The 19381-nt window shown below is 45.8% G+C and overlaps 1 protein-coding gene across 2 annotated transcripts in view; it reads right to left on the bottom strand.

The window, feature by feature from the left end:
* Positions 1-328: 328 nt before the first annotated feature.
* The window catches only part of LOC309383807 (major histocompatibility complex class I-related gene protein-like), a 39796-nt gene continuing 20743 nt past the window's right edge, over positions 329-19381 (bottom strand). The window contains exons 1-5 of one of the 2 annotated variants that reach the window (XM_081936740.1): positions 10111-10240; positions 3870-4115; positions 2194-2469; positions 1646-1954; positions 329-517 (exon numbers count right to left, since the gene is read on the bottom strand). In XM_081936740.1, the coding sequence (XP_081792866.1) occupies positions 435-517; positions 1646-1954; positions 2194-2469; positions 3870-4115; positions 10111-10165 (969 nt within the window). In that variant the 5' untranslated portion in view covers positions 10166-10240 and the 3' untranslated portion in view covers positions 329-434. Of the gene's footprint in view, positions 518-1645; positions 1955-2193; positions 2470-3869; positions 4116-10110; positions 10241-19381 lie in introns of those variants that run through there. The other variant, XM_081936741.1, reaches the window with a different exon arrangement.

Raw genomic sequence — 19381 nt, 5'->3', positions numbered from 1 at the left:
TTTTTATATTACTCCTGTTTTCGTTTCTGTTTGACAAATTGCAATACATAAGAATAATTAAAAAACAACAATGGAAAGTCCAGTTGCCTTTTGCAAAAGAACTTTTGTAAATTAATATTGTAAATTAAGGACTGTATATAATAGTATCATATGTATAGATAAAGAGAAATTGAAATAAGGGGGGGGGAGAAGTACATTTAGAATGGATGGAAATGTTGTACATGGAAATGTTGTACAGAAGGAAGTTGCAAAAATTATTTTTTCTTTTTGTCATTTTTTTTAAAAAGTCTAATAAATTATTATTATTATTATTATTAAATTATTAAATAAAATATTTTATATATAAAAAAAGAACTTTGGGGTCTTTATGAGAAGGTGGTTTTTTGGGTGGGGGAGGGGGTATTGGCACCCATCAGCACCAGGGTATTTCCAGTTCATTTACGTCTCAGAAGGAAGGTCATCAGAAGCAGCAATAAGACAGCAGGGATGATCCCCAGCAGAGCAAATCTCCCTCTGGCTAAAGGAGGAGAAACACATTTCTGGTTAGAACATAGACTTACCGAGTAGGAAGGGGCCTTGGAGGTCTTCTAGTCCAACCCCCTGCTCGAGCAGAAGACCCTATATGACTTCAGACAAATGACTATGTAGTGTCTTTTTGAAAGCTGGCGATGGAGAATCCACAACTTCTGAAGGCAAGCTATTCCATTGGTTGACTGATCTTACTGCTAGGAAATTTCTTCTTATTTCTAAGTTGCTTCTCTCTTTGATTAGTTTCCTTCACTTGTTTCTTGTCTTTCCTTTTGGTGCTTTGAAAAATCGTTTCACACCCTCGTCTTTGTAAGAGCCTCTCAAATATTGAAACAGTGCCAACATCTCACTCTTAGATAGTGTAGTTGCTCCTTATTGGAGCTAAGGATTGGAGGCTGCTCTTGGGCCCTCCGGCACTGATGCTGAGTCCCCTACTAGGAGGCAGTGAGTAGAGGAAGGATCCAGTGGTGGGATTCAACCCACTTAACAACTGGTTTGCCAAAAATATGAGTGCATGCACGGCTTCTGCGCATGCGTGTGACTTCCGCCACATTGCGAGGGTTGACCAAGTAGTCTTTCGGAGACTGCTCCACTCCATTTATGCTCTCTGGGCCAGGGGCTGCTTCTCTTCACTGCTGCTCTTGCTGGGAGAGAGAGCATCTCTTGTGCAATTTAGCAACTGGGAATTGCCACTTTCCTCTAAGTCCCATCCAGAAAGCGCGCAGCAGAGAGAAGCAGCATGTTGAATGCTAGTTCTTTCTGCCACAGTGCTTTCCGGATGCCACAGGGGTGGTATTCACTTATCTTCCCTACCGGTTCGCAAATGTGAGCGTGCATGCATGTGCTTTGCCTAAAACAAAGGGCCTGAATGGGATGCCGTAGAGTCGGGATGGGTAGGCGGGGCCAAGCATGATTTCCACTACCGGTTCAGGTGAACCAATCAGAACCATCAGAATACCTCTGGGAATCCACCTTGCTCTGTCATTAGCATCATCTAAGCAGAAGGCTCTATCAGGGGATATTTCTTACTGTGCACCTCAAGATTATGAGATGGTTTACAGAGGACATTTCCCCCCTCATTCTTTCCAACAAGGGTGCTTAATTCCCTTCTACGTACTTGGATGCTGCAGTTTATCATCAGGCTCCTCCTTCAAGGCCAAGATCAGGGGCTCCTGCAAGCCTTCGTGGTCCAGGTGACACAGAAAATGGTCCCTCTCCTTGGGGTCGATCTCAATGCTGAGCCAGAGATAATAGGTCCCATCCGAGTTGGGAGCCACGTTCCTAGGGAGGGTCTCGTACTTGCAAACCTCTTCATCCCTCATCCAGGTGGCCTGGATCTCCTTGGGGTAGAAGCCAAAGGCCTGGCAGATGAGGACCTCCAGGCTGTCATCCACCACCTTGCGGGTCACCTCCCCCGCCAGGGGCTCTGCAGAAACCAAGAGATTTCAGAGCAGGAATGTTCTCCTTTGACTTGGCCTGTCTCACTCTCTCTGCTTCTCTCCTGAACGTCTAGTAGGCTTCAAAGTTTAGACATGCTTGAGCCCCTTGAGAAGCCAAGTGCAACACAAGATTGGCTTTTCCCCAAAACAGGACCTTCCTCCCCACCTTCACCATCAAATGTCCAGCAAAGAGAGATCCCCGGGTTTTCTTCTCCAATGGACTCACCTGTCCTCTGAAGAGCTTCCTTCCCATAGGACAAGTATTTCTTCATCAACACAATGCAGTTGTGCTCTAGGAAGTGTTTATTTTCCTGGAACCACCCTGGATCATCCTCCCACTTCTCCTTGACCTTCTGGGCCCGGGGCTGAGCTGTCACCCATCTGAAGGTTTCCTTGTCGAAGCTGATGAAGTCCATCCCATCATAGCCATAGTGGAAATAGCTTTCTTGGCTCCCGTCTTCCCGGAGTTCACAGCCCAAAATTGCCTGCCATGTGTGAAGTCCTGAAGTAGAAACTCAATGAGATTGGAAAGGGTGGGGATTCCTCCCTCCTCCCCCATGCACTCTGTTCTTGCCCCCTCCTCACCAGGAGTTTCAATCTCTTTCTAGATGAAGAAGACATGGATTTTACTGTCAGGAGCTACAAAACTGTTTCACAAATAAATAGAGGCAGAAGTGCCATTGAAAAGGGAGGGGGCTTTTCTCTCTCTCCATTCCCCTCCTAAAGAAAAAATGATCACATCACTGTCTCTTTGCATCCTTAGAGACCAAAAGAGAGAAAGAAATCCTGGCACTTGGCTATGATTCCTGCAATGCATGTGTGGATGGTTTCATAGTTGCTTTGCCCTGCCTTTGTGGTGCATGTTTTTGTGTGTGTGTGTGTGTGTGTGTGTGTGTGTGTGTGTGATTGTTCTGTTTCTATTCCACAATCTCTGGTGTCAGAGTGTGCACAGCGTGAGAACTATTTTGAGACAACCCAGGAGCAAAATACAGTACCCAGAAGTTTTGTTTTTCAAAGAGTAGTTTATTTACAAGACTTACCGTATTTTTCGGACGATAAGATGTACCAGAGTATAAGACGCACCAAGATTTTGAAGAGGTACATTTTAAAAAAGGTTTTTGCACTCTGCAGCCCTCCCAAACCTTCTGTATGCCTCATTTTTTGTGAAAAATGGGGCATGCAGAGAGTTTGAGAGGTCTGCGAAGTGCTCCTGTGGGCTTGGGGGGGCTCAAAAATGAGCAAAAAATGACCTGTTTTTCACGAAAACAGACCCCTATTTTTGCAAAAAAAGCAGGGCATGCATAGGCTTTGGGAGGCCTGCAAAGTGCTCCTGGGGGCTGGGAGGGGGGGCAAAAATGGGCAAAAAGCAGCCCATTTTTCAGTCATTTCTGTCCTCCCCAGCCCCCAGGAACACTTTGTAGGCCTCCCAAAGCCGCTGCCCGTCTATTTTTGTGAAGGGGTGGCATTTCGGGATACCAAAAATGCTGTATTTAGTGTATAAGATGCACACAGATTTTTACCCTCTTTTTTTTGGGGGGGGGGAAGGTACATCTTATATTCTAAAAAATATGGTATATATGTACGTACATACATACATACATACATACATACATACATACATAAATACACGTATTAGGCAACTACCTGGCAATCATTCAATCTTCAACGATAACACAGAAGCTCACACAGAGAGCTACAATGGAGATAGAACACCAGGAGAGGAGATGCCTCACATGACCTCCCTTATATGGACAGCTTCTTAAGGTGGCAGTAGCCCTGCTGACTCATTCTCATTTCATCATCTGGGAACTTGTTTCTTTCCTTGATAGTTGAAATGACAGGATGTAGATGGCAAGAACTGAGAGTGAATTCACAGCTGAAAGGAAGAATCTGTCTGCTCACCTTCATTCTGGGAGTGGAAATTTTGTACACTCTCCAGATCAGACCTGAACACCCACTCAGGGTACAGATAGCTTTTCAGCTCCATCATCTCCATCCAGGGCACCAGAGGCACCAACTTCCTGGTTTGGTTGTCATAGCGAGCGATGGGCTGGTCATCCAGGTGGACCATGGAGAGAAACTGGGGCAGCCTCTGGCTGGGCTCTGACACTTGCAGATAGGAATAAGACAGGGAGTGTTTGGAAGATTCTGGAAAGAGAACCAATAAAGGGTCAGAATTAGGAGTTATTATGCACGCCCCCTTTATGGACCTCTTAGGAATGGGGTGAGTTCTATGGTAGACAGTCTAAGGTTGAAACTGTGGGGGTTTGAGGATGTAACAACGGAGTCAGGTAGAGCATTCCAGGCGTTGACCACTCTGTTGCTGAAGTTGTATTTTCTGCAATCGAGTTTGGAGAGGTTTATCTTGAGTTTGTATCAATTGTTTCCCTGTGTATTATTGAGGTTGAAGCTGAAGAAGTCATTGACAGGTAGGCCGTTGTAGCAGACAATTTTGTGTACTATGCTTAGGTTGGACTGCAGGTGGCATAGTTCCAGGTTATCCAAGCCAAAAATTTTGAGCCTGATGGCATAAGGGATTCTGTTGTGAGCAGAGGAGTGGAGTACTCTTCTTATGAAATACCTCTGGACCTGCTCGATCATATTAGTGTCCAATATACAGTGTGGATTCCAGGCAGATGAGTTGTATTCGAGGATTGATCTGGCAAAGGTTTTGTATGCCTTAGTTAGCAGTACAATGTTACCGGAGAAGAAGCTTCACAAAATTAGGTTAACAACTTTTAATGCCTTTTTGGCAATGCTGTTACAACTACAACTCAGGACTTTCTCTGAATCACACTGTCACCAGAAATCCACCTTTTGATTTATGGTACCACTAAAGGAGAATGTTCTGAGTAATGAACTCTGGGAAGTCATGACTCTGAAGCTTGGCTCAGGTTCAAGAATTCCTTTATTGAGTACATCATATCAGCCAGTGGTGGGTTTCTGCCAATTCGCACTGGCTCAGGAGAACCAGATGGTGAAAGTTACCAATCCGTGAAAGTTACCGATCCGGTGAGGGGAGGTTTGACCGGTGGACCCCGGAAGTAACTTCTGGAATGCCTGCCCCGGCCCTGCCGCTCGCTCGCTCACCCCCCTGCCCGCCTGTCCGCACTATCATAGCCCAATTAGGTGTCAAGTCCAATACCTGGGAGTGGAGGTGGCGAACTGAGAAGCATGGAGAGGTCCAATGGCACAATCCACCAAACAGCAGCGCCAAGCTCAGGAGTTTTCTCCTGGATTCCCCTCTATCCTCCGATCTCCCATGTTTCTTTCCCCAGGGTGCGATAGCTTTCTACTGGATTCCCCTCTGTCTTGCCTCCTCCGATCTCCCAAAGTTCTTTCCCCAGGGTGCGATAGCTTTCTACTGGATTCCCCTCTGTCTTGCCTCCTCCGATCTCCCAAAGTTCTTTCCCCAGCATGTGATAGCCTTCTACTGGATTCCCCTCTGTCCTGCCTCCTCCCATCTCCCAAAGTTCTTTCCCCAGCGTGTGATAGCTTTCTACTGGATTCTCCTCTATCTTGCCTCCTCCGATCTCCCAAGGAAGGTTCTTTCCCCAGCGTGAGATAGCTTTCTACTGGATTCCCCTCTGTCCTGCCTCCTCCCATCTCCCAAAGTTATTTCCCCAGCGTGCGATAGCTTTCTACTGGATTCCCCTCTGTCTTGCCTCCTCCGATCTCCCAAAGTTTTTTCCCCAGCATGTGATAGCCTTCTACTGGATTCCCCTCTGTCCTGCATTCTCGGATCTTCCTAATTTCGGCCCTTAATCCTCCAGTTGTCTATTTTTCGGTAGTTTTCCCCTCTCTTCCCCCCCCTCATAGGAGTCCAATTTTTTTTGCCACATGACTTGGGAGTGTGTGGTCATGTGACTCAGTGTGCATGAGTGATGTCAAGTTGGCCATACCTGCCCAGTCACATGACTGCCAAGCCACACCCACAGAATAGGTTCTAAAAAAAATCGAAACCCACCACTGATATCAGCATTTAGAAAGATGAGGCTAGCTCTAAATTATTCCCGTGCATAGATAAATGTAAGGGTTCCCCTCACACATATGTGCTAGTCGTTCCCAACTCTAGGGGGCGATGCTCATCTTTGCTGCAAAGCCAAAGAGCCAGCACTGTCTGAAGACGTCTCCGTGGTCATGTGGCCAGCATGACTAAACACCGAAGGGGCACTTTCCCACCAAAGTGGTCCCTATTTTCCTACTTGCATTTTTTACGTGCTTTTGAACTGCTAGGTTGGCAAAAGCTGGGACAAGTAATGGGAGCTCACTCCGTTATGCGGCGCTAGGGATTTGAACCGCCAAACTGCCTACCTTTCTGATTGACAAGCTCTGCGTCTTTGCCACTGAGCCACCGCATCCCTCCATTTCCCACGCATAGGGATAGTTAAAAGAATAGGATCCCCCCCCCCCCGTCTCTCAGGTCACATGGGCCAATCAGTCCAGTCACTGGCTCCGACAGGTATCCGATGAGATGACTTTGGTTCACACGCCAGGCTATAAGGCACCACATTGCAAATTCCCCCCCTCTTGAATGGCAACCAAGAAACAAAGCAGACGTTAGGATGGTTTCAGTTGAAGTCATTTTGCAGGTTGACAGAGAACATTTGTAGCTCAGGGTTGAAATGGGAGCCCCAATCTGAAATTGCTTGTTTTCTTGCTGAACTTTCGCTACTCTCTCTCTCTCCAGGTTGTCAAGATCCTTCTGTATCTTTAGCCTGTCTTCTGGAGTGTTGCCTATTCCTGCCAGCTTGGTGTCGTCTGCAAATTTGATGAGTTCCCCATTGATATCTGAACTTGCTTGTTTTCTTGCTGACCTTCAATACTCCGTTTCACTACCCAAACTAGGCAACGTCATCAGTCCTTCCACTAGCACTGATGATGTTATCTACTTTGGGAATGAAACGTTGGCAAGGAAACAAGCAAGCTCATATTCTATCATGGCGTTTTAACAGTCCTGTTTGTAAACCCGGAAGGGAGCAACTCCCCAGGATAGTTTGACCCCAATAAAGCTAAAGGGATCACTTGGAAACGGACTTTCTGGATCAGTCAGCTGGAGCACCAGAAGCAGTTCTGATCTCAGCTGATTTTAATAGAACAGAATAACAGAGCTGGAAGGGACCTTGGTGGTCTTCTAGTCCGACCCTCTGCTCAGGCAGGAAACCCTATATCATTTCAGACAAACGGTTGTCCAATCTCTTCTTTAAAAACTGTTGGGAGCATTCACAACAAGCACGTCCAAGGATTAATTGCAAAGAGGCAGGAGAGACGAGGCGGGAGCCAAGCCGGGCCATTCCTTCTCTCTCTCTCTCTCTCTCTCTCTCTCTCTCTCTCTCTCTCTCTCTCTCTCTCTCTCTCTCTCTCTCTCTCTCTCCCTCCCTCCCTCCCTCCCTCCCTCTCTCTCTCTCTCTCTCTCTCACACACACACACACCAAACACCCTTTCGTTTATGCAACAAGCCTCCCCCGACCAATGTTCCCTCTAAATTTTTTTCAGCGTGGGCGGAAAAGTATAGTGTTTGAGCAGCACATTTTCATGCCTGAGCACCTGAATTTTTTTCATAGATGTCACCCAAGACAACAAAGAAATCAGTGTTATTTGAAACTCAATTCTACCATGTAAATATCCATTAAGTAAAGAAATCTCCCTATACAGGTAGTCCTCAATCTACGACCATAACTGAGCCCAAAGTTTCTACTACTAAGTGAGACATTTGTTAAGTGAGTTTTGCCCCATTTTACAACCTTTCTTGCTACATACTGTTAAGTGAATCACTGCGGTTAAATCTGACTTTGCTTGGCAGAAGGTTGCAAAAGGAGACCAGGACACTGCAACCACCATCAATATGAGGCAGTTGCCAAAGATCCAAATTTTGATCATGTGGCCATGGGGATGCTGCAAGGATCGTAAGTGTGAAGAACAGCCACTGTAAGTCACTTTTTTCAGTGCTGTTGTAACTTTAGTCATTAAGTGAACTGTTGTAAGTTGAGGACTACTTGTATTCAAGTTCAATGGATGACTCTCTATGGGAAAAGGATCAAAACTTCCCGCAGGTGCGCGGACGCGCAGGTGGCAACAAAACACAGCGCAGCAGTTTCCAACTGCTGCGCAGGGATCTTTAGCATGATGGACTTTAAGCTGCAGGCGGCTAGGAGGCTTCTGTCAGCTGGGCCGGGATATTAGAGTGCTTAGACACACCCAGAGGAAGGCGGGCCTTTGGCCAACAGAAATGTGGCTGCCTCGGGTTATGATTGGGCTCCCTCCGCCGGCGCGTGGCTGATTGACAGGGAGGCCGTTCCCTCCTGGATCAAAGTTATTGGGGGGGGGGGAGCAGCGGCAACAGCAAACTCTCCGTGGGACTTGCGGAGGATGCTTCCGTCGCAGTTTGTCGGCTAAGTCCCCATGGCTGGGCTCCCCGCTGTTGGCTCCACTTCCGAGATGCGGGTGTGTGGGAGGCGCTCGCCACGCAATCAAGTGGAAACCCACGCCAGGTGGGCACCTGTCTGAATCCAGCCTCTGCGTTTGGAGCATTAGGGCTCGAGGTTTTTTCCGCAGGAAGGGGGAGTCGAGCTGGTGCTCCGCGGATTTTATTTGATTTTATTGCTCGAAAAGAAAAAGAAAACAGAGGCTTCTTGGTCCGCCTAGACCAGAAACTCAAAATCCGGAAAATTAACCTTGTTTAGGAAAGTTTTGTGCTGATGGAAAAATAGTGTTTTCCAGTGAAAGTTTTTCCTACTTTTCCTTATTTGCTTTTTTGGCCTCTATTCGTTCTCCTCTTTTCTTTGTTCCTTTTTTCTTTCTTTTTTCTTTCTTTCCTTCCTTCCTTCCTCCTTCCCTTCTTCTTTCTCTTTTTCTCTCTTTCTTTTTTCTGCCTCTTTTTCTTATCCTCCCTCCCTTCCCTCCCCTTTCTTTTTCTCTTTTTCCTCTTTACTTTTTTGTCTCTCTGTCTCTCTCTGTGTGTGTGTCCCTTCCTTCCTTCCTCCCCCTCCCTCCTCTCCCTTCTTTGTTTGTTTCTTTATGTGCCCCAATTGCTAATCTACATCAATTGGTAATTTATTCATAACTTGCTAATATCACTGCAGACTATTGGATAGTAAGGGGGAAAGTATAAAGCATATAAAGTAATTCATAGTATGGAAAATGTGGATAGAGGGAAGTTTTGATCCTTCCTCCTTCCCTTCTTCTTTCTCTTTCTCTCTCTTTCTTTTTTCTGCCTCTTTTTCTTATCCTCCCTCCCTTCCCTCCCCTTTCTTTTTCTCTTTCTCCTCTTTCCTTTTTTGTCTCTCTGTCTCTCTCTATGTGTGTGTCCCTTCCTACCTTCCTCCCCCTCCCTCCTCTCCCTTCTTTGTTTGTTTCTTTATGTGCCCCAATTGCTAATCTACATCAATTGGTAATTTATTCATAACTTGCTAATATCACTGCAGACTATTGGATAGTAAGGGGGAAAGTATAAAGCATATAAAGTAATTCATAGTATGGAAAATGTGGATAGAGGGAAGTTTTGATCCTTTTCCCATAGAGAGTCATCCATTGAACTTGAATACAAGTAGTCCTCAACTTACAACAGTTCACTTAATGACTAAAGTTACAACAGCACTGAAAAAAGTGACTTACAGTGGCTGTTCTTCACACTTACGATCCTTGCAGCATCCCCATGGCCACATGATCAAAATTTGGATCTTTGGCAACTGCCTCATATTGATGGTGGTTGCAGTGTCCTTTTGCAACCTTCTGCCAAGCAAAGTCAGATTTAATCGCAGTGATTCACTTAACAGTATGTAGCAAGAAAGGTTGTAAAATGGGGCAAAACTCACTTAACAAATGTCTCACTTAGTAGTAGAAACTTTGGGCTCAATTATGGTCGTAGATTGAGGACTACCTGTATAGGGAGATTTCTTTACTTAATGGATATTTACATGGTAGAATTGAGTTTCAAATAACACTGATTTCTTTGTTGTCTTGGGTGACATCTATGAAAAAAATTCAGGTGCTCAGGCATGAAAATGTGCTGCTCAAACACTATACTTTTCCGCCCACACTGAAAAAAATTTAGAGGGAACATTGCCTGGCGGGTAAAAAAAACCAAGAAAGGTCAGCGAGGAATCTGCAGCCCGCATTTCGTCCCGTTCCCGGCGTTACTCACCCCAGCAGGATAAGCCCACAACCATCCCCAGGAGCCAGAGTGGAACAGCATCCATGCAGCCCGAGGCAGGTATGGCAACTGGGGCTTCCACTGAAATCTCTTCTCCCCAGGTGTGGCTTCTGCCCTTCCCTCTATTCAGTTTGGTGGGGGGAGCAGCCGTGTAAGACAGGTACGATCCAGCGTGGGGGTGGGGTGGGGGTGGGGACTCTAGATAACATTCAGGATGAGAGAAATCTAATCCAATGGGTTTTTTGGGGGGGGGTTAAATATAAAGTTTTTTTATTTTTTTGTTCTGTATATACAATTATAGGTATACATTCACATAGTTATTATTCTTTTTTTACATTCATGGTTCTTATACATTTGTCATTCCATTTATAGAATTATAATATTCCATTTGGGTTGCTTTGTTTACCCTCCCTCGCCCGTTTTGACACCACCTTTTTCTCCCTTTCTTTTCTCCCCCCCTTCTCTACTTCCTTCCTTCCTCCTTTCCCTTCCTTCTTCCCTTACTGTTGGATCTGGGCAGCGAGAGGACAGACTGCGGACACGAAGTGACTTATCAGCTCTTTATTAATAGTAGTAGTGATCCAGCTTGCTCTGTGGTCGGAGGGTTCCCCTTTTATAGGGATCGGGTACGCCCCTCGACCAATCAGAACGATACCTGCTTCCCGCTGTAGCAGCGGACCAGAGGGGAGACTTGCCACGATATATGCTAATATCTAACACCCCTCCCCTCCTAGACGGAACGTTGCGGTAGGTAACATAGTCTTTTAGGTATGTTGGGGGTTGCCTTACTCGGGAGGAACGTCGTGGTTCTGGTTGGTCAGAAATGGTTTCCGGATCGGATGATTTTCCCGTTCCACGTTCGGGAGGTTTCGTACCCTCGTTGCTAGGGCGTTCCGGAGTCTGCTCGGTTGCGTTGCCTGGGGTTTGCTCTGCTTCGTGCGTGCTTTCTTGTTCCGAGCTTGGTTCGCAGGTGTCGTAGTTTTCTATGATGGGGCTCTCGCGTGGCTGACTTTCTGTAGGCAGGAAAATCTCGTCTTCGTTTCGAAGGTCTGAGTGCGCTAGGCGACCCCGAAGTTGATCGATGTGCCTTTTCCAGTTCCGCCCATCTTCCAGTTCCAGCAGATACGATCGTGGACCCGTGATGCCAATGACCTTTGCCGGCATCCACAATGTTCCCCCTGCATAGTTGTGGGCGTATACTGAATCCCCTATGCTAAAAGACCGAATTTTGCTTGTGGAGTCTGGGGGAGCTGTGGCAGAGTAATTTGGGTGAAGACGGTCCAGGTGAGACCGTAGACGGCGGCCCATGAGTAGTTCAGCGGGGCTCCTACCCGTCGTTGCACTTGGGGTGATATGCTGAATTAAAAGGTAATGATCAATGCGTGTTTGCCAATCACCTGGACCCATCCTAGCGAGGGCCTCTTTTGCGAATCGTACCATTCTCTCTGCCTGTCCATTTGATGCCGGATGGAATGGCGCGACGAGGGCGTGCCGAATTCCCTGACCTGCTAGATATGTCTCAAATTGCATGGCCGTGAACTGGGGCCCGTTATCGGAGACCAGGAGGTCGGGCAGGCCATGGGGGGCGAAAAGTCGCCGTAGAACCTTAATGACTGCCTCTGCCATGGTTGAAGTCATTAGGACTACTTCTAGCCATTTTGAGTATGCATCCACAACTATAAGGAAAGTCTGACCTTGGAATGGCCCTGCGAAGTCGATGTGTATTCGCGACCAGGGTGCTTTAGGTTTCTCCCATTCTGTGGCGGGCGCTTCCGGGGGTGCTGGTCTCGATTGCTGGCATGGGTTGCAAGGGGCCACCCACTCCTCTATTTCTTTGTCCATGTTTGGCCACCAAACGTAACTTCTTGCTAACGCCTTCATCCTAACAATCCCCGGATGACCCACATGTAAAGCATCTAATACATTCCTACGTAACACATACGGAATAACAACTCGATCCCCCCACAATAAACACCCTTGCAACACTGAGAGTTCGTCCCGTTTTGACCAAAACACTTTGAATTCCGGGCCCACGTTTCCCTTCGGCCACCCCCTCCAAACCCAAGTTTGAACTTCCTTTATTAAATTGTCTTTAGAGGAGAACCTTGCAACGTCGTATGAAGAAACCGGTCCAGGGTCCAAACAGTCAATGAGCAATACCGGTACTTCTGGAGTGGGGTCTGGCAGAATGTCAGGTAATGGGCAGCGGCTGAGTGCGTCTGCGTGTCCGAGAGTGGAGCCCGGTCGATGAATCAATTTGTATGAGTACGCAGCCAGGAAAACAGTCCACCTGGTCATGCGTGGAGAAAGGGAGACCGGAGTGGGGCGGTTTCCCGCCAAAAGTCCCAACAACGGTTTGTGATCTGTAATTAGTTCAAAATCGCGGCCGTAGAGGTATTCGTGGAAACGTTTTACTCCAGCTACAGCAGCCAGCGCTTCCCTGTCCATTTGGCTGTAATTCCTTTCGGCCGATGAAAGAGTCCTGGAGTAGAAGGCGATGGGCGCTTCTTTTCCGTCGGGCATCCTGTGGCTGAGGACTGCTCCAACTCCAAAGGGTGATGCGTCGCAGGTCAATACCAGCGGTAGGGTCTGGCTGTATTGGACAAGCAGTGAGTCAGTGGTGAGCAGGCGCTTTACCCCGGCGAAAGCTGCAGCTTCGGATCGTCCCCATTTCCATGGTGCGTTCCTCTGGAGTAGACGGTGTAGTGGCTCAGCAACGGTCGCCTTCTGCCTCAGAAAAACGCTGTAGAAGTTAAGTAGTCCGAGGAAGGCCTGCAACTCGGTCTGATTTTGTGGTGTGGGGGCGTCCTGGATCGCCTTAATTTTCTTTGAAGTGGGGTGTATTCCCTGACCATCGATTCTATAACCCAGGAATTCTACGCTAGGCACGTTAATTTGGCATTTTTCCTTTTTTAGGCGGAGACCCTTTTCTCTGATTCTGGCCAAAACAGTTCTGACTCTTTTATTTAATTGCTCCTCATTTGCAGCGGACACCAAGATGTCGTCAAAATAGGGGACGACTCCCGGTATCCCTTGCAAAAGTCGTTCCATGACGCTCTGGAACAATCCTGGGGCAATGCTCACGCCGAATTGTAGCCGGTTGCATTTGAATGCTCCTCTATGCGTCACTATAGTTTGGGCCTCCGCTGTGGCGCTATCCACTGGCAGTTGCTGGTAAGCTTGTGCCATGTCTAATTTAGCAAATACCTTTCCTGGCCCCAACGAGTGCAATAAGTGCTGTACTACAGGCACAGGATATGCGCTCTGTTGTAGCGCGACATTAATTGTGCATTTATAGTCCGCGCAGATGCGGACTGATCCGTCTGGTTTGACTGGGGTCACGATGGGTGTTTCCCAGCGCGCGTGATCCACCGGCTCAAGGATTCCTTGCTCCACTAACTTATCTATTTCCTTATCTATTTTTGGGCGGAGTGCAAAAGGCACTCGTCTCGGTTTAAGTCGGATTGGCGCCACTTTGGGGTCTAAATTGAATGATATTGGTTTACCCACATACTTACCAAGACCGGGGCTGAACACATCCTCGAACTCCTTAAAAATCTGTTCAGCGCTGCTGTTTCTCACAGCGTTGATTCCGGTGACTTCTAACCCCAGGGCTTCAAACCAATCAAGCCCCAGAAGGTTCTGTAATGGCGCGCTGGCGATGGTCACGGGCAGCTGGGCTTCGATGTCCTTGAAACGGATTTGGAATGTGCCTTGGCCCACGATGGGGACTTGGTTCCCCTGGTAGTCTCGTAGCAGGACGTCTGGAGCGCGTAGTTGGCTCTTTCTGAGGCTAGGGATAGCCTGTTTCATGGATGCCCATGAAATAATCGTCAGGGTCGATCCTGTGTCAACTTCTAGCTCGCAAGGTGAGCCCTCCAAGAGGACTGTGACTCTCAGCCTTTTTGGCCGCTTAGGGCGGACCTGATGTATTGTGGTGAGATACGTTCGCAACTCCTCTCTCTGGGTCAACTCTATCTCATCGTCTACATCCTGAAAATACTCTCGTTGAGCGTCTTGATAGAACGCTCTTTCAGCTCTTTGTGTGTATTCTCTCTGGGGATACGCTCGCTCAGCTCCTTGTGAGTAATCTCTCTGGGGATACGCTCGCTCAGCTCTTTGGGAATTTTCTCTCTGGGTATACACTTGTGGATTTCTCTCTGGGCGCCTTTTCTGATTTCGCCAAGCCCCTGGGTTGGGCTTCTGTTGGCGGTACATGGGTGGCTGCCATGAGGCAGGGACTCCGCTCTGGCACACTAGTGCGATGTGCCCAAGTTTGTTGCAGTGCGAACAAACAACGTTCCTGAACCTACAAGTAGACCTGGGGTGATTCCCTCCGCAACTTGCGCAGGGCGGCAACTGACTGCTCTGCATCATGTGACTGTCCTCGAACTCGGGATTCTCGTAGTCGGGGCTTGTGTCCTCGTAGTGTACTCTGGTTTGTCTTGGTGCTGGCTGGTTTACATTGGCCCCTCGTTGTATGGTCACCGATGATTTCTCCGCTGACTCTGACGCTCTTGCTTCGTTTAGCGCTATCTGTAGGGTTAAATTCGGGTTTGCCAACAGCTTCTTTTGTAGTGAAATGTCTCTTAACCCACAGATGAGCTGCGCTAAGATGTGCTCGTCCAGATCCCTGAACTCGCAGTGAGTTGCTGCTTTTCGTAGGGCTGCAACATATTGATTTATGGATTCTCCCGCCTTCTGGTTCCTTGTGTTGAATTCCTTGCAGCAGACATGGCGGGAAGGTTTTGGCGCGTAATGAGTTTGCAGGGCCTGTTGCAACGCCGTCCACGATACTGCCTGTATTGGAGTAGGCGCGGTGAGGTCTCTGGCCGTATTGAAGACTTCCTTTCCGCAGTAGCCGAGGAAGATGTTTTTCTTCCTCGCGTCGGTGATCCCCGTGTATTTGTTCGCTTCGAGGAAACACTCGAAACGAATCATGAAGGCTTCCCATTCGTCGTTTGCTGGGTCGAAAGGAGCGGTGGGAGCATGCATCGCCATCTTCTCTGTTTGAATTTGCCGCGCTGCGGTGATCTGAGATGGCTGCCAGAATTTCTGCCGAATTCCTGGGCTGGATCAAATCCGGAGATTCTGGAGGTAGCGTTCTTCGTCCTATCTGCCTCTCGATCCCACCCTCGTCGCCAATGTTGGATCTGGGCAGCGAGAGGACAGACTGCGGACACGAAGTGACTTATCAGCTCTTTATTAATAGTAGTAGTGATCCAGCTTGCTCTGTGGTCGGAGGGTTCCCCTTTTATAGGGATCGGGTACGCCCCTCGACCAATCAGAACGATACCTGCTTCCCGCTGTAGCAGCGGACCAGAGGGGAGACTTGCCACAATATATGCTAATATCTAACACTTACCTCTCCTCTCCTCCTCTCTTCCCCTTCTCTCCTTCTCTTCTTCTCCCTTCCATCTTCCTCTCTTCCTCTCTATATTCCTTCCCTACTCTTCCTCTCCTCTCCTCTCTTCCTTTCTCTCCCTCCCTCCCTTCTCTACTTTCTCCTTTCCTTGTCTCCTTTCCCTTTCTTCCTCCCTTACCTCTCCCCTACCTCTCTCTACCCTTTCCTATCCTCTCTCCTTCTCTCTTTCTGCCTTCCATCTTCCTCTCCTCACCTCTCTCTTCCTTCCCTCCTTTTTCTCTCATTTCCTCTCCTCCTCTCTTCCTTTCTTTTTCTATTGTTGCAGGTGTCTCTTCCAGCTTTTAATTTATATTTTCTTGGGGTGGTATTTCCGCAAACCCAAAAATTGTTGAATATCATTTCTTGTTCCTTTTCCTTCTCTCTCTCTCTTTTTTAAAAAAGAATATTTTTCTTTTTGGACAGACAAAGACAAACAACCCATAACACATACAACCTTCTTCAATCACATACAGCATGTCGTTTGGTTGCAAAGTTTTTGTGCATCATTTCCATAGTCCTCACTTTCAATTGTTTATAAAATCACCAATTATCAATCTAGTATATATGTATACATTATTTATCATTGTACATCATTTATTTGACTATAATTATTATTCCTTCATTTTGAATGAAATATTCTACATATTGGATTCATTTATATTATGACATTTCATTACATCATCCTAAATCTATTCAATGATCATATACCTTTGTACTATTATCTGTATTATTCTATTATTCTTATATTATAAAAATTCTCAGTTTTTAATTTCCATGTTTTTTTTATCTAACCACTGGTAAAATAAATCCCATACCTTATAAAATTGTTCATCTTCTTGTTCTCTAACTTCAAATGTCAATTTACGCATTTCAGCACCTTCCATTATTTTCTGAATAACTTCTTCTTTTGTTGGTATTTTCTCATTTTTCCAATTTTTTGCAAATACAATTCTAGCTGCCGTTAACATGTTTACAATCAAATATTTCAAATCTCTACTGTATATTTCTGGTAATATTCCCAATAAAAGAATCTCAGGTTTAAAGTCTATATACTGTATTTCTGAGTCATTTTTTCTAACCAAGTGTGGATTTTAGTTCAATATCTTTTAGCTTCTATACATGTCCACTACATATGGTAATATGAACCTGGTATCTGATGACATTTCCAAAAATTTTCTGATTTGTCCTTGAACATTCTTGCTATTCTCGCCGGGGGTAAGTGCCACCTGTAAAACATCTTGTACAAGTTTTCTTTATATGCTGTTGACATTGTCATTTTATAATTTTGTGACCATAATTTTTGCCATTTCGCTAAATTCCATGACCAAAATTTCTCCCCCAAGCAATCATAGATTCTTTAACTTGTTCTTCTTCTAGTTTAACCTCTAATAAGTATCCATATAATTTTTAAATCACCTTTTCAACAGTACCTGTCAGAATTTTATCAAAGTCAGTCATTTTATCATTAAAAACTTCTATTTTAAAATCTTTATCATATCTAGAATGTATTTGCGTGTATGATATGAAAACCAATTCATTCTTCTAATTCTTCTAATTCTTGCATGGATTTAAGTTCACCCTTAGCATTCAGTATTTCACCATATCTAACTGTTTGTTCCTTTTTTATTATTGAATATGAAAATGCTTCAATAGTTGATAACCAGACTGGGATTTTTAAATAATGTTGCCTTTTAGTCTTCTCCCAGTTTAATAACAAGGCCTCCCGTATGTAATGCCTTTTAAATACCCCTGTGTTTTAGTTCCCTTATACCATAAGAAAGCGTGCCAACCCAACAACAAATCATGACCTTCTAAGGTCAATAATCTAGAGTTTCTTAACGTTATCCATTCCTTAACCCACATCAAGCTTGTTGCCTGGTAATATAACTCCCAGTTAGGTAGGCCAAATCCACCTCTTATTCTAAAATCTTGTAACAGTTTAAGTTTTATTCTCGCTTTCTTTTCCTGCCAAATGTACTTCAATACTATTTTGTTAAGGTCTTCAAAGAAATCTTTCCCTAATCTAATTGGAATTGTCTGGAACAAATATAAAATCCTGGGTAGTATATTCATCTTGATTGTTGATATTATTTATTTATTTAATTAGATTTGTAGACCGCCCCCTCTCCCCGAAGGGACTCCCTATTAGCGATAGTTGTAAGTTTTCCCATTTGGCTAGGTCTGTCGTAATTTGTTGTTTAAGTTTATAATAATTGTTCTCTTTAAGTGTACTACATCTTGCTATCAAATACATCCCCAAATATTTAACCTTGTGCGTGACCTGAATCTTCAAAGCTTCCGCCAATACTTCCTTTTGTCTTGCTAGCATGTTCTTTGTCAAAATCTTTGTTTTGTCTTTATTTATTTTCAGACCTGCTACTTTTCCATATTCCTCTATTTTTAATATCAATTTAGGTGCAGTTTCCAATGGATCCTCTAAAATGAAGACTAGGTCATCTGCGAATGCTTGCAATTTATACTCTTCTTTTTAAATTTCCATTCCTTTTATGTCTTTATCTTCTCTAATATTTCTATTTAAAACTTCTAACGTTAACAAGAACAACAAGGGTGATAGTGGGCAACCTTGTCTTGTCCCTTTCCCAATATCAATGGAATCTGTCAATTCTCCATTTATCATTATCTTTGCTGTTTGTTTGTGATATATGGTTTATATGGTTTGAATACATTTCTTCCCAAAGCCCATCTGTTCCAACTGTAGCAACATAAATCGCCAATTCACATTATCAAAGGCATCTGTCAATTCTCCATTTATCATTATCTTTGTTTGTTTGTGATATATGGTTTGTATGGTTTGAATACATTTCTTCCCAAAGCCCATCTGTTCCATTCCCATCTCCTCCCTCTCTCCTTCCCTCACTCCCTCCTCCTCCTTCCCATCTCTTCCCTCTCCTTCTCCTTCCAATCTTCTCCCCTCCCTCCCTCCTTCTCATTCCCATCTCCTCCCTCTCTCCTTCCCTTCCTCCCTCCTTCTCCTTCCCATCTCTTCCCTCCTCATTTCCATCTCTTCCCTCCCTCCCTCCCTAACAAATTGTTAAAAGTCTTCTGCCCTTTCCACTCATGTCTCTTCATCATTTCATTTCATTTCATTTATTAAATTTATAGACCGCCCCCTCTCCCCGAGGGGACTCGGGGCGGTGTACAGACAGAAGCTAAAATCGTATATACAATAACAATATTAAATACCCCTTATTAAAAACAAATTAAATATAAGGTCTGTACAGAGATAATAAAAATTAAAACAGGTTAAAAGGACAACCCCTTAAAATTTAAAATGCTGGCCAGGAGAATTGAAAATTAAAACTACGATTGGGCCAGGCCAGCTAATTGGAACAGGTGGGTCTTGAGTTTCTTGCGGAAGGAGCGGAGATCGGTAATAGTTCTGATGTCGGGGGGGAGGTCATTCCAGAGGGTCGGGCCCATCACAGAGAAGGCCCTACTCCTGGGCGCCGCCCGCTGGCATTGCCTAGTGGATGGCACCCGGAGGAGTCCCTCCCTGTGAGAGCGAATTGGTCGCAGGGATGTATGGGGTAGGATGCGATCCCGCAGGTAGCTAGGTCTTGTGCCATGGAGCGCTTTAAAGGTGATAATCAACACCTTGAAACGCACCCGAAAAGCCACAGGTAGCCAGTGCAGCTCGCGCAGGAGAGGTGTTATATGGGAGTACCTAGTACATCCCATGATTACCCGCGCGGCCGCATTCTGGACCAGCTGCAGCCTTTGGGTGAATCTCAAGGGGAGCCCCATGTAGAGGGCATTGCGATAGTCCAGGCGGGACATCACAAGCGCATGGGTGACTGTGTGAAGGGCGTCCCGGTCAAATAGGGGGCGCAATTGGTG

This window comes from Natrix helvetica (genome assembly GCF_964273705.1).
Source record: "Natrix helvetica genome assembly, chromosome: 1".
Taxonomy (NCBI): Eukaryota; Metazoa; Chordata; class Lepidosauria; order Squamata; family Natricidae; genus Natrix; species Natrix helvetica.
The sequence above is the reverse complement of the archived record's forward strand: the minus strand, read 5'-3'. Positions and strand labels throughout refer to the sequence as shown.